Source organism: Myodes glareolus, chromosome 9 (assembly GCF_982192425.1).
Source record: "Myodes glareolus chromosome 9, mMyoGla1.1, whole genome shotgun sequence".
In the NCBI taxonomy this organism is placed as follows: domain Eukaryota; kingdom Metazoa; phylum Chordata; class Mammalia; order Rodentia; family Cricetidae; genus Myodes; species Myodes glareolus.
Window position 1 is genome coordinate 63,651,921 of NC_142034.1, and position 13,346 is coordinate 63,665,266.

General features: G+C 49.3%; 1 protein-coding gene across 2 annotated transcripts in view; it reads right to left on the reverse strand.

The window, feature by feature from the left end:
- Window positions 1-246: 246 nt before the first annotated feature.
- Myo15a (myosin XVA) overlaps window positions 247-13,346 on the reverse strand; it is a 54,997-nt gene continuing 41,897 nt past the window's right edge. For both annotated transcript variants that reach the window (XM_087910552.1, XM_087910553.1), the window contains exons 58-65: window positions 13,117-13,194; window positions 12,431-12,527; window positions 10,186-10,346; window positions 9,295-9,428; window positions 7,201-7,334; window positions 6,553-6,686; window positions 4,987-5,127; window positions 247-1,572 (exon numbers count right to left, since the gene is read on the reverse strand). In XM_087910552.1, coding sequence (XP_087766678.1) covers window positions 1,471-1,572; window positions 4,987-5,127; window positions 6,553-6,686; window positions 7,201-7,334; window positions 9,295-9,428; window positions 10,186-10,346; window positions 12,431-12,527; window positions 13,117-13,194 — 981 coding nt within the window. In that variant the 3' untranslated portion in view covers window positions 247-1,470. The remainder of the gene's footprint in view (window positions 1,573-4,986; window positions 5,128-6,552; window positions 6,687-7,200; window positions 7,335-9,294; window positions 9,429-10,185; window positions 10,347-12,430; window positions 12,528-13,116; window positions 13,195-13,346) is intronic.

Here is a 13,346-nt window from a genome sequence, read left to right on the forward strand (position 1 = left end):
AATTGGCTGGTTCCACTCCTGGGATTGGTCCTGGTTCATAGTTAGCCCATAAAGTAGTTCCCAGGGCCTGGCGAGGTACTGAATGGCTGAATGAGTCTCAGGCTCTTCCTCTGGTGTCATGGTTGCCGATGCCAGGTTAGTCCCAGTTCCCAAGCCTCTGTGTCTTCTACCAGTCCCCTATCACCAGCACTTCCCATTCACACTCATTCATTTTATTTATTTTTAAATTTTATTTCTTTATGTGTATGAGTATTTTATCTGTACACATGTCTGTACATCATACATGTGCCTGGTACCCATGGATAACAGACCTTGTGGAACTGGAGTTGCAGATGGTTGCAAGTTGCCATGTGGGTGCTAGGAATTGAACCCAGGTCCTCTAGAAGAGCAGCCAATGCTTTTAACCACGGAGGCATCTCCCCAGTATCTTTTTTTCCCCCAGGCAGGGTTTTGCTATGTAGGCTGGGTTGACCTTGAACTCCAAGCAATCCTTCTGACTCAGCCTCTGGAGTGCTGAGATGCAGGTGTATGCCATCATACCTAGCATTTTTTTATTTATCCTTTCATTTACATGGCAAGTATTTTCCAGGGCCTACTCTACATTAGCTATCATTTTAGGCTAGACCCTCCTGCAAACCCAGCAGGGAACCATGGTTTCCTCTAGAATGTCAAATTCTCTCTTTTCTGTCTCTTCTTAGCAAGCTTTACTCATTCAACCATAATGTACCAATCGGAGGCTTTTTCTCAGTCTCCCTAGCCCCCACCCCCTGAGCTGGAACTTCTCTACCGCCCTACTCTTGTGCTGTGGGTGGTTCATCCTGTGATGGAAACTGGGACTGGGGCTACCAAAAGATTGTAGAGTGGAGGCCAAGGGTCCTTGGAGGGAGGACAGGCAGATGTTCACAGCAGCGAGTCTGGCACATCTGTGTCTACCTCCTCTCTCAGACTTGCTTGCCAGCCACTGAGTGATTCCGTGGAGGACACAACTGCCAAGAATACTGCTTATTTGCAAAGAAATGATCAAGGGTCACAGGTTCAGGTTGAGGGCACCTGATAAGGACACATGGAAGGCGGAGGTATGAAGCTGGAACAGATCTGAGTAACAAGCCCCAGAGAAACTAAAGGCAGCCCCCAATACACCTAGACTTCTGGTATGGGGCTTCTCTGTCAAGGGTGGTATTCAAGGCAGCGCCTGTCACCTTCTGGAGGTCCCGTTGTCCTGCTTTCTTCCTCACTGTCTGACAGGCTAGCTTTTAAAAGTTACTTCTGCTAACTAACCCTTGGCTGCATCAGTGATTCTATCCCAGTTGCAGACAGGTCCTCTTGGGTTCCTGAGGATTTTCCTCCTGTCTCCTTTGGTCTCCTCCAAGGTTCTGGCCCTTGTCTGGGGTCACTGGTCCAGAGAGGCCCAGCAACTACCCTCAGGCCACAGAGCAAATCTAGCAGGAAGCAGCAAGAAGATAGGCCATGTCAGAGCAGGGTGATCTCGCTGGGGGGCAGTGTAAGCCGCTCCTCCCGGGCACTGAGCATGGTCTCCACATGGACAGCCACCACACGACACAGCTCCAGACCCTGTGGGGGGTGGCACAGAATAGTCTCTTAACTTCCATTTCCAAAACAGAAATGTAGTTGGAAAAAGAGCAGAGGTCACGTGAACCATGTGAGGCTCCTTGTTCCCAATTCCCTCTGGAAGAGCTGGTGGGCCACAGGCCGGAAGGGCCAGCAAGCAGGGGACAGTGCATTGGACATATGCTTTGCAGCTTGTGTTATGTGACCTAAGGTCAGTTGCTATGCTTCCTTGAGACTCAGTAGCCTTATCTGAAGGGTTTGAGTTTACCAGACCCAGTTCAGCAGGCTTGTGAGGGCTTAGATGGGATTTTATTGTTGTTGTATTTTGAGACAAGGTTTCAGTGTGTAGCCTTGACTTACAAGAGATCCTCCTGCTTCTGCTTCCCTAGGGCTGGGGCTACAGAGATTATAGGCATGCACCACCATGTCCAGCAAGTTGGGTTTTTGTTTGTTTGTTTGTTTGTTTTTGAGACAGGTCTCATTTTGTAGCTTTGGCTGGCTTTTGAAACTCATAGAGATCTACTACCTGCTTCCACCTCCCAGTTCTGGGATGAAAGGGCATGCCACCATTACTGACCTAAGATTTTTTTTCCCTCTGAATTGGGGTTTCTCTATATAGACCAGGTTGGTCTTAAACTTAGAGAACCACCTGCCTCTGCCTTCTGAGTGCTGGGATTAAAGGCATGTGCCACCACTTCTGAGTGCTGGGATTAAAGGCATGTGCCACCACTTCTACCACTTAGAATAGTAAGATTCTAATTGTTTGTCACAGCAATGCAAGGCTGGCCAACATAGCTCCTTACAATCAGTCTTTTGCCTATTCACAGGCTGCTATTCACAAGCACAAGCCCATCTTAGCAGATATGGAAACAGGCTTAAAGCAGCAGGACAACAATGGCACCACACTTGGAAACCACCTCCTCGGAGTCATCCCTAGTTGCCTCTTACATAGATCAAGTCTCCTGTGCACACCCTTCCCAGTATGGATCATGATTAGGTAGAGGGTTTTTTGTTTTGTTTTGTTTTGTTTTCAGATCTGAAATTGGATCCCGGTGGTGATTACGCATGCCATTAACCCTAGCACCCGAGGCAGGTGGATCTCTGTGAGTTTGAGGCCAGTCTGTTCTACAAAGCAAGTTCCAGGACAGCCAGAGCTGTTACATAGAGACACCCTGTCTCATACAAAACAAAACAAACAAAACAACACCAACAAAAACAGATCTGAAACTGGAGTTCTGTGAGATCCAGTACAGCAGGGGGTTCAGCCACATTTATTAAAGCATGCTGTACAAGATGCTCAACGGCTGTGTGTTGAATGAAGGCATGAATAAAAGACTGTAGCCCTCTATGCATACAGGACAGAGGTGGTAACTTCTTTACAGGAGGGGATGGCAAGGAACTGGAGAAGCCAAAAGGCCTTTATTCATCTGTAGATCATCTTCTCACTCTCCTACCCTCCTATTCATATACTTATCAACCCAGCAAGCACACACTAGCATCTACTGTGCCCAGCACTGTGTTGTTGACATAGTTCAAATAAGATGGATAAGGTCCTGTCTTCATGCAGCTGATGTTCTGGTGGGGAGGCAGGCAACAGGCAAACAAATGCATAAATGCTATGCGGGGTGTACTGAAGGCCACAGAGGCAGAGCTGGCATGTCATTAGCAAGGAGGGACAAGGAAGGCTTTTGCAAAGAGGGCCTTTTATGATGAAACCTAAGTAAAGGGAGGGAGGAAGCCCTGTGAGGAATCCAGGAAGAGGGAATGTTTCAAGTCGAGAGAATAGCCAGGGCAAAGGACCTGGAGCAGGGAGGGGCAGATGATGTCAGCCCAGGGGAGCTGGAAGAGGCAGGGAAAGTGGACTGAATGAGAAGGAAGAGAGAGAGAGGAGGCTGCAGTGGTGATGAGAGAGCAGATGGACAGAAGGACAGCAGAGTCAAGGAGCCGCAGAGGGAGCCTAGGGCTCCGGCTAGAGCAGGAAAGGGAAGTATCACACTTGCGCTGCTTGTTTTATGTCAGCTGGGCACGAGTCAGAGTTATATGAACGACTCCATAAGATCCAGCTGGAAGGCATTGTCTTATTATTCGTGACTTGTGCCCCAGGGAGGGTCCAGCCCATTGTGGGTGGTACCATCCCTGGACTGGTGGTCCTGGGTTCTATAGAAAGCAGGCTGAGCAAGCCATGAAAAGCAAGCAAGTAGGCAGCACCCCTCCATGGCCACTGCATCAGCTCCTGCCTCCAGGTTCCTGCCCTGTTTGAGCTCCTGTCCTGACTTCCTTCAATGATGGACTACAATGTGGAAGCTTAAGCCAAATGAACCCTTTCTTCCCCAACTTGCTTTTGGCCATGGTGTTTTATCATAGCAATAGAAACCCTAACCTCCATTGCAGAGATTATTTTGAAAGCCCTGGGGGCAGAGAGGTTGCAGGGAAAGAAATCATGGCCGCCAGAGGAAGGAGAATGGGAAAGGCAGGGCAAAGGGGTGTGACGGAAGGCCATCCAGGAACCTGATCCTGCAGCACAGGTTCTCTAGGGCTCTTCCTGGTACAGCCAAAGGCCCAGTCTCACAGGGGAGGTGGTGGGCTAGAAAGGTCAAAAATGAGGCCATCCCAAATCCTGTCCCTTTCTCTGCCTCAACCCTGTCTCTGTTTCTGTCCTGATGCTAGGGACCATAAGATTTAGTCAGGAGTCTAGTTCCCAGTCTAGATGTCATCTAGGCTAGAAGACACAAGGAAACTTATTATACCTTGATTCCAATCCCAGGCCACCATATCCAGTTACTATGTCTCAGGCCAGGTCAACCTCCTTAGATTTCCTGTGCCAAATTGTCCACTCACCAACCTTCTATTGCTCCCCAGTGGCCTCAGAAAGCTTCTGATTATTTTTTTTCTCCTCCTCCTTCTCCTCCTCTTCTTCCTTCTCTTCTTCTTTCTTTTTTAGGCAGGGTCTCTAACCCAGGCTGGCCTTTGTGGCTAAGGATGACCTTGAACTCAGGATTCTCCTGTCTCTACCTTCTGAGGTTGCTGGGATTATAGGTATGTACCATGTATCACCATGTCCAGTTTTTGTGCAGCACCAGCAATCAAACTTATGGCCTCATACATGTTACACAAGTACTCTAGCTACTGAATTATACCCCCATCTCGCAGAGTTCTATTTTAACATTCAAAGAGCTCTGAGGCCTCTATTTCCCTGGTGAATGTTCCTAGTACCCTGACAAATACATCGCTCTTCTGCAAACAACCTGGGTCTTCTCCACAGTGCCTACTGAACGGCTTCCTGGGAAGGCCTGCACGATAAATCACAGCTCTGCTGCCTGAACTGGGCTGTATGCTTCCTGGGGCATAGCTGAGACCAAAGCAGAATGAGAGAGCCAGAGCCTGAGGACAGGGTCTGGCTGGCGGGATTGGATTTACCTGCTCCAGCTGAAGCTGCATGGTACGCTGGGCTGCCACATCCCCCAGCGAGATCTCCACATAAGGGTAGCTGGAATTGGCTGTGGGTTGCTGAGTCCATGTGGACTGGATCTCCTTTAGGGGAATCTTCACAATTAGCTCCTGGGGATGAGGACAGAGGAGCCAGATGGTGTGAAGGGTGAGGATGGTCTCTACTACACCAAACCTTCCCCCAAAAATCACATCAAAAAGCAGAAGGCCCAGCCCTAGTTTCTCAGACACTCATTGACCTTGTGACTTGAAGCAGTTCACCTGACCACTCTGGATCTCAGTTTCCTCTCCAGGGGAAACTGATTCAACAAATACTGATGCTTCATGCCTGAGATACAAAGGACAGTGGGTGCTGAGGGTACTTCTGGGAACACCTGTATCCCTTTATCAAAGAACTTGATTTCTGGTACCCACACAGAGAAAGGCCAAGTGATGGACAGTTAGTACCTAAAGGAGACACCTTCAACTACTGACCAATGGGGATGCAGAGTGAGGAGTCAAGACAACTCCTTACCCCAGGAGAAAAAACACCACACCCTAACAGGTGTGTTCTATGTTGCCTCTCACTGTCTCCAACCACTATACACCTGTGCCTTCCGCACTCCACTTCTTCCAATGTCTCCTAGCCTCACCTCTAAGCACACTCCTGTCCCCAAACTCATAACCATGTTTGGTTTTTAAGAGCAGAATCTAAGAAAAGAGTGGCAAGTCCAATTCTTTAATTCTATGGAAAGCTCTAATCCCCTGGAACCTGACGATATTTGGAGGTAGCACCTGTAAAGTGGGGGTTAAAGGAGCAAGGATAGAATGCTTACCTAGTATGGGGGTCCCTGGTTCTAGCCTCAGTATCACAAGGTAGAAAGATACAAAGTAAGTATATGGTATATGTCTGTAATCCCATTGTTGGAAAACTGAGTCTGGAGAATCATTTAAGGCTAGCTAGGCCACAAATTTATAAAGCTCCCCAAAATAGGTAAATCAGTTAAAATGAGGCCACTAGGTTTGGCTCCATTCCAGCAAGACTAGTGTCTTTATAAGAAGAGGAAAGTTTGCCAGGTGGTTGTGGCACAGGCCTTTAATTCCAGCACTTGGAGGCAGAGGCAGACGAATCTCTGTGAGTTCGAGGCTAGCCTGGTCTACAGAGCAAGTTCCAGGACAGTCAAGGCTACACAGAGAAACCTGTCTTGGAAAACAAAAACAAAGAAACAAAAAGTCTACAAGCCAAGGAGAAATCAAAGCTCCCAAGCCACAGAAATCTTGGAATTTCAACCTTCAGAAAAATGAGAAAATGACCTTCCATTTCATAGGGCTCCCAGCCTCTTGCTCTGTTTTCCTACATAGCCCTGGCGGGGCGGGGGGGGCAAAATTCTATTATTCCCACTTTCCAAATGGAGGCTCTGCAGGAGAAGGGATTGACTACAGACTACGGATGGAGGTAAATGCCAAGCTGGCAATCTTTGTCCCTGAGTAGGTGGGGACACCAAAGGATGGAAGGGAGAGGGGACAGGTGGGCAGGGCCTGGCAGAGGTCACTCACATGGGTCCTGGTGCTGAGAAAGTTAAGGCCATTATGGTTGACGGCGAGGATACAGGGGGCTGGTACTGTGATGTTGCTGCAGCTCTGGATGAAGAAGAAGGAGGAGCCAAACAAGGGAAAGGCACTGAGGAGGCCTGCAGTGTAGAGAGCCTGTTATCAGGAGACCTGGACCAGGACAACGGGACAGCCACTGCCTTGAGCTGCCAGCTGTCTGCAGAAACTGCCCTCTGCTCCAGTCTGCCCAGACCTCCCTTCCTCTCCTCCCGGCCTCTTCCTGTACCATACCTCCTAGTTCCTTCACCTTTAGCCCTATGCCCAGCATCATTTCCAGCCCAGGTGATACTTTTAGGAAAGTGGCAACAAGTCTTTTCAAAAACTGCTTTTGTGCAAAGAAAATAGCATCTCCTTGGGGCTGGAGAAATGGCTCAGTGGTTTAGGACCCGGGTTCAATTCCCAGCACCCACATGACAGCTCACAACTGTCTGCAACTCCAGGATCCAACACCCTCACACAGACATACATACAGGCAAAACACCAATAAAATAAACACAAATAAATTGAAAAAAAGAAAATAGTATCTCCAACCTCCCTCTGGCCACCCTCAGTTCAGCTCCCCCTGAGGTCTCCAGCCTTCCTCCCAGCTCTCACCCAGGAACTGAGCACGGGCCTGGTGGGGGCTGAGTGCCTGAGTCTGCTGCCGGTGTTGGCTAACCAGGTTGAGCCAGGTGTCACTGGTTGTGGTGTGGTAGAGCTGGCCTGGGATGTACTCTTGGACTTCACGCCTGTGTGCAGAGGGTACAGGGTTTCTGAGCACCCACCCACCTATTGATCTCCACTGTGAAGCAGGTGTGATACCAAGCAGACGTGACTGCCATACTTCCTTGAGATACTAACTGTAGGGGGAGCATGGGAAGGAAATACAGGGTCCTTACTCACAACTGGGAGAGTTGAGACTCTGAGAGGTTCACCAAGGAGTCCAAGGTCATACAGTGACAGAGAGGCAGTGTAAACAGGGTAAGATGTGAACCCAGACTGGGTTTCTTAGTTCCTGGACCCAAGGAGCTCAAGGCAAAGGGGTAAAAAGCACAAAGGCGGGGAGACTTCCAGGTACGCAAAGCAGGAACCTGCAGGCGGAGTCCCCAGGGCCTTCATACCCACGTTCCAGTTCCTGCTCTCACCCTCCTGTTGACACGTGCAGGCTCTCTCAGGACAGACGTCCTGCCTCTTGGGCATGTAGAAAATAGCACTAGCAGCCCTGGTCCATCCCACTTGCCCTGGGCTGCAGCTGGGGAAAGGGCTAGGAGAAGCTGAGGCAGCCCCTTCCCCTCCCAGAGTTCCCTGCCCCAATAGGGTAGGAAGCCATGGGGTAAGAAGTCAGAGGTAAATGTTGGGTGCCTTCCTCAACTGTTTCTCAAACTATTGCTATTGTTATTATTGATATGCGTTTGATTGTTGGAGACAAGGTATCACTATGTGGCCTTATGTGGCTTAAAACCCACTGTATAGACCAACCTGACCTCAAACCCAGAGATTTGCTTGCCTCTATCTCCTGAGTGCTGATATTAAAGACATGCACCATCACACCTGGCTTCAATTCTTTTTTGAGATGAGGCCTCTCACTGAACCTGGTGTTAACTGATTAGCTAGACTGACTAGCCAGCAAGCCCCAGGGATCCTTCTGTCTTTACTTGCTGAGCAATGGGATTGCAGGCACATGTTACCATGCTTGGCATTCTCTGTGGGTAGTGGGATTCGAATTCTGGTTCTCATGCTAGTGTGGCAGCACTTTATGGAGCAAGCCATCCCCCCAGCCTCTGGAATTACACATTTAAGGGTTTCTTCTTCTTGTTTACAATCATTCCATTTAAAGTGCCTTGAGAATTTGGTGTGTTGGTTCAAACCTGGAAATCTTAGCACTCGGGAGGTGGAGGCAGTTCAGTGTTATCCACAGCTACATACTGAGGCCAGCTTAGACTACACCAAAAAAAGGAAAAGCACTCTCAGCATGTGGTCTTGGGCATTAGAGGCATGAGATACACATTGTAAAGTATCTTGCTGTTGTTCGCACAGGGCTTCTCAAAGTGCAGTCCAAGGGCTGGGAGGCCACAAGCACTGCCACAGTGACATCAACATGTCATTTGCCTTTCCCAAGCCTCGTCCTCTCACAAGTGAACTATGAAGCTTCTCAGAGGCCACCGTGAGATGGTGGCAGACTGACATCTGATGAACAGTGGTGGTGTCCTCACTCAGGGACCATGATTAGTTTTCATTACATTCTACATGCGTTAACATGTAACAGCTATATTAGTATTGGAAATGAGTAGGCAAACTCTGTTTTGATCTGTGTTTTGAGATCAGGTTCTCACTATGTTGCCCAGTCTAGCTTTGAGTTCCTGGGTCAAGGAACTCAAATCCTTGACCCTTCTGTTTCAGCATCTCCAGGGCTGGGATTAGAGGCATAAGCCACCACACCTAGCTCAGTGACTGTTTATGTGGCTACATCCTCATGGCTGTGTATAGTTTCTACCCTGTAGGGTATGTGTGTCTTGAAAGTTTCGTTAATCCTTAAATTTGTTCCAAGCTATTAACAGTATGTTGCAGGAGAAGAAAGAGCTTCAAGGCCAGGAAAGCATCTTCCAGTCTAATTGGTATAGAGGGGCAACTGGGGCTTGGCAGTTGTGAGAAAAGAGGGGTCAGGTGGTCTGCCCCCACCCCCACTGAGACAAGGGGATAGGTGCTCACACACTGGGCAGGTAGAAGTGGTCCTTGGCGCGGTGCTGCAGGGAAGCCAACTTGGACACCTGCTGCATTTGTTGCTCACTGGGCTGGCTGGCTGGCACACTGCTGAAGAGGCCCTTCAGGTAGTCAGGCAGAACCTACAGGAAGCATTGGCATGAGGGGCTTTCAGACAGGGGCACACTCATTCACTGTCCAGGCTTCTGGGTCAGGCAATAGCATTGACTCCAGTCTTTCCCACCTCTAGGAGTTTATGGCTCATCACTTTCCTGGTTTGTGGGGAATGAGGATAGATGCATATGGGCTCTGAGTGATGAACACTATGAGGGAGTTTCCATGGTAACATGGAGAGAGTGGGCTAGGTAAAACAAAACATAAACAGTAGAGTGTGTGCAAGTGTTCACTAGATGCATGTTTCTCAAAATTGAGACCCAAGGCAGACAGCGTGTCAAACCACACTTCAGAGTTGCATCTAGAGCTTCTGATCCTGTAGATCTGGGGCAGAACCAGTTAGTATCAGGTGTCTGAAGGTCCTTGAGTAGCACACTACCAGGCTATGCAGAGGTAGGTCTCAACACTGTGTGACCCCAAAATGAAGTGGTTGTGGGTCTGAGAAAAGGTCTCTCTGTGTAGCCCCAGCTGGCTTGGAGCATGCGCTGTAGATCAGGTTGGCCTCTAACTCCCAGAGATCTGCTTGTCTCTGCCTCCTGAGCACTAGGATTAAAAGCGTGCACCACCACATCCAACAACGTGGTCATGTTTTGTATGTGGAATTGCTACAGCTTTGGCACAAGTTCCACAAAAATCTGGGTCGTGGCATGAGTGTTTTGTGACATGACAGACACCCCCCCCCCCATTTTAAAGGGTTCAGAACAACAGAGGGGTCGCATCTCTCACCTGATTGTAGTGCATGGTCACATACAGCTCATTCTCAAACTTCAGTGGCTGATCCCAAAGCACCCGCCGGAACCAGAGTGTGTAGCCACCTTCCACCTGCTCCATTTCTGAGGCCACGTCCAGGATGTAGGCCCGGCTGCTCAGTGGACACACGTGCTGGCCTACGGGGAGAAAGAGGCATGGCTGGGAGAAGCGCATCTGTGGCGCGAGTCGTGCATGGCACCAACCTGCCAACTAAGAGAACTGTCACCAGCAAGGATGCACCTTCCTTATCAAGAGAGCAAGCGTATAAAGCAGGGTGTTTGCGCATCAGCGAAGTGCTGGTGATCACAGGGGGATTTGCTCCAATCTGGAAAAACAAGTATCATTTCATTTCTCCTCAGGAATGTTCTAGAGTGCCTGCCAGGCTCTGGAAAGGGCCTCAGGTTCTACACTGAGCAATCCCAGCTCCTTTCCGGAAAGGCTGGGAGTACAGAGAAGCACAGGAGGCCTTAGCCATGAGCCTTTCTGCAGCCCTCCTTCAGGAAAGCCCCCTTGCTGGACGTCTGTGGTGGGTAAGGTCACAGGCCTGAGCTTTAAGCTGGGACAGAGGTACATACATATGCTTCCCCTCGTACTGCTGTTTCTGCTACCTTCCCACTTCTTGAATGAAACTGCACTACGGAGGGCTGCTTGGCATGATGAGAAAAGAGGTCCAGAATCCTAAGGCCAGATTGCCCGGGTTCTGACCTCCACTGTGCAACCTTGATCAGGTCTCTGTGGTGTTTGAAAACAGTTCTTCTGGAGAGAACAATGTCCTAATGCCAAGAACTTGTGACTATGTCACCTTTATGGCAAAAAGGACACTGCAGAAGTGTTAAGGGTCTTAGATTACTGGATAGGACAAACGCAAGCACTGAAGATCCTAAAAGAGAGGCAAGAGGCTCAAGTCAGAGACATGGGGGGGGGAGTTGGGGTAGGAGAAAGACATCTGAAGGCTACACTCTTGACTTCAGAGACAGGGAAGGGGTTCCAAGTCAAGAACTGTGGGCAGCCTGGAGAAGCGGGAAAGGGCAGAAATGGCACCACCCCTGAAGCTTCCAGAGGAAAGCAATCCTGATCATGTTTCTAGTTCAGTGTCTCTGACTCTCAGAACTGTAAGACAATCTATGTTATTGTAGTCACTGGGCTTGTGGTCATTGTTACAGCAGCCACAGGAAACTAACAGAGCTTCTCTGGGCCTCAGTTTCCCCAACTGTAAATAGCAAAGAGGAGAATCTATGCTACAGAGTTGTTGGAGTTAAAAACTTTATAGGACCATGAGGTGTGACACACGCCTTTAATCCCAGCACTTGGGAGGCAGAGGCAGGTGGATCTCTGTGAGTTCCAGGCCAGTCTGGTCTACAGAGTGAGTTCTAGGACAGCCAGGACTGTTTCACAGAGAAACCCTATGTCGAAAAACCAAAAAAAAAAAAGTTATAACATTAGTGTCTGGGGTGGGAGCATGTCTCAGTCATAGACAACTTGCATGAGACTCTGGGGTTGATTCCCAGTATATCCCCTCTCAGAAAACCAAACACACAACCACGGGTGTTTATACCATTAGATGCTTTGAATCATGTCTACTATATGTTCAATAAATGTTTGCTGTTCCCTCCATCCCCTTCCCCTCTGTCCTAGCTGGACCTGGGGTAAGAAGGCTGAGGCACTCGTGAAGGAATAACCAGAGATGGCTGTGACTACAGTTGGTGGAAGGAAAAACTAGCCTAAAGTGGGCATGGAGCAAACTGCAGGGGTTTGGGACTGTATGAGGTTCCCTGTGTACCCAGAGGCCCCCGAAAGACCTTAGGAGACCTTAGGGGGGCTTACGTACTACGTGGAGGGCTGGAGAGTGGGAGCAAGTGCTCCTATGTGGGTTTCAGGAGTCTGGTTTTATGGATGAAACTTTCCCCAAGCGTAAGGGACTAGAGAGCAGCTTTTCTGATTGAGGAGGCCCTGAGAGAGCAAAGCAGGGCTCAAGGCTCTCTCTTCCATGAACCCCAATCTAAAGGGGAAAAAGACTTGTACAAAACATAACAAAGTGGGAGAAGCAAACGGCTTGGGGAGAGAGCTCAGTGTACACAGAGGTCCTCTCTCAGGGAGGTTAAAGGTTTCAGAGAAAGTGACCTTTGGCCTGGCCATCGGGACAGGGGAAAGAAGCCCCACGGCAAAAGCTGGGGCTGGGCCATGAGGGAGCCTAGAACGTTCAGTCCTCCTGGCTACTTACCTCGGCTGGTGACAACAAAAATGACATACTCATCAAAGGCTTCAGGACGCGTCAGGGCCATCTCGGTGCAGAGCCCCTCTATCACATCCAGAGCCACCTGGGAAGGCCAGAGGGGAAAGGCTGGTCCCCAGCCACTAGCGAAGAGGCACAGAACCCCGTGACTCAACCTGACAGAGCACAGCTTTCAGAACTGGCCCTTGATTTGGCTTTTTACATTCTCTGTGTGACTCTGGGCTGTGTGACTCATGGCTTCTTGAAGTCTCAGTTTGCTGTTGCCCACTCAGTATCTATAAGATACCTATTGCAAGAGCCCCTGCAGAACCAAATTCCTGAGAAACCAAGCCCATTACTTAAAATTGTATAGTTATTTGTATGTGACCCACCGTGTATCCTCCTTAGACTCTCAATCTCTGACTGATGGTACCAAACACAGTAGACTGTTGTTGGACATTGTCATACGGTATTGTTCAGAGAAAGGCAAGAAAAGAATCTGTTCCAATGTGACTTTTCCCAAATATTTCCAACTGCAGATGCTGAGCCCACAGTAGTGGAGGAGCAATTAACCTCAAGCCCTATCTCCTGGGTCTGTGTGAGAGTCTCTGGACCACTGATGCTCTCTTTATCCAACCCAGAGCCTGGCATCCCTACCCTTCCAGCACCATCTTGTTGAGATGCTCTTCACTTACAGTGCATGTTTTGATTTTCAGATGGCGTTCAAGACCTCCTGGAAGAAGAAAGAGCTGCCTCTTGGAACTTCGGCCTGCCTAGGGTAGATAAGCAGAAGAAAGTTGAAAGCCTGGACCCTGTCACCCCCATGGAGGTTCCCATATCCAGAGGGATGTCTGGGCAGGAGATGTTATGCACAGGGATTGACAGGAGCCATCCCCACACACCATGTAGCGCATGTGCACCTAGC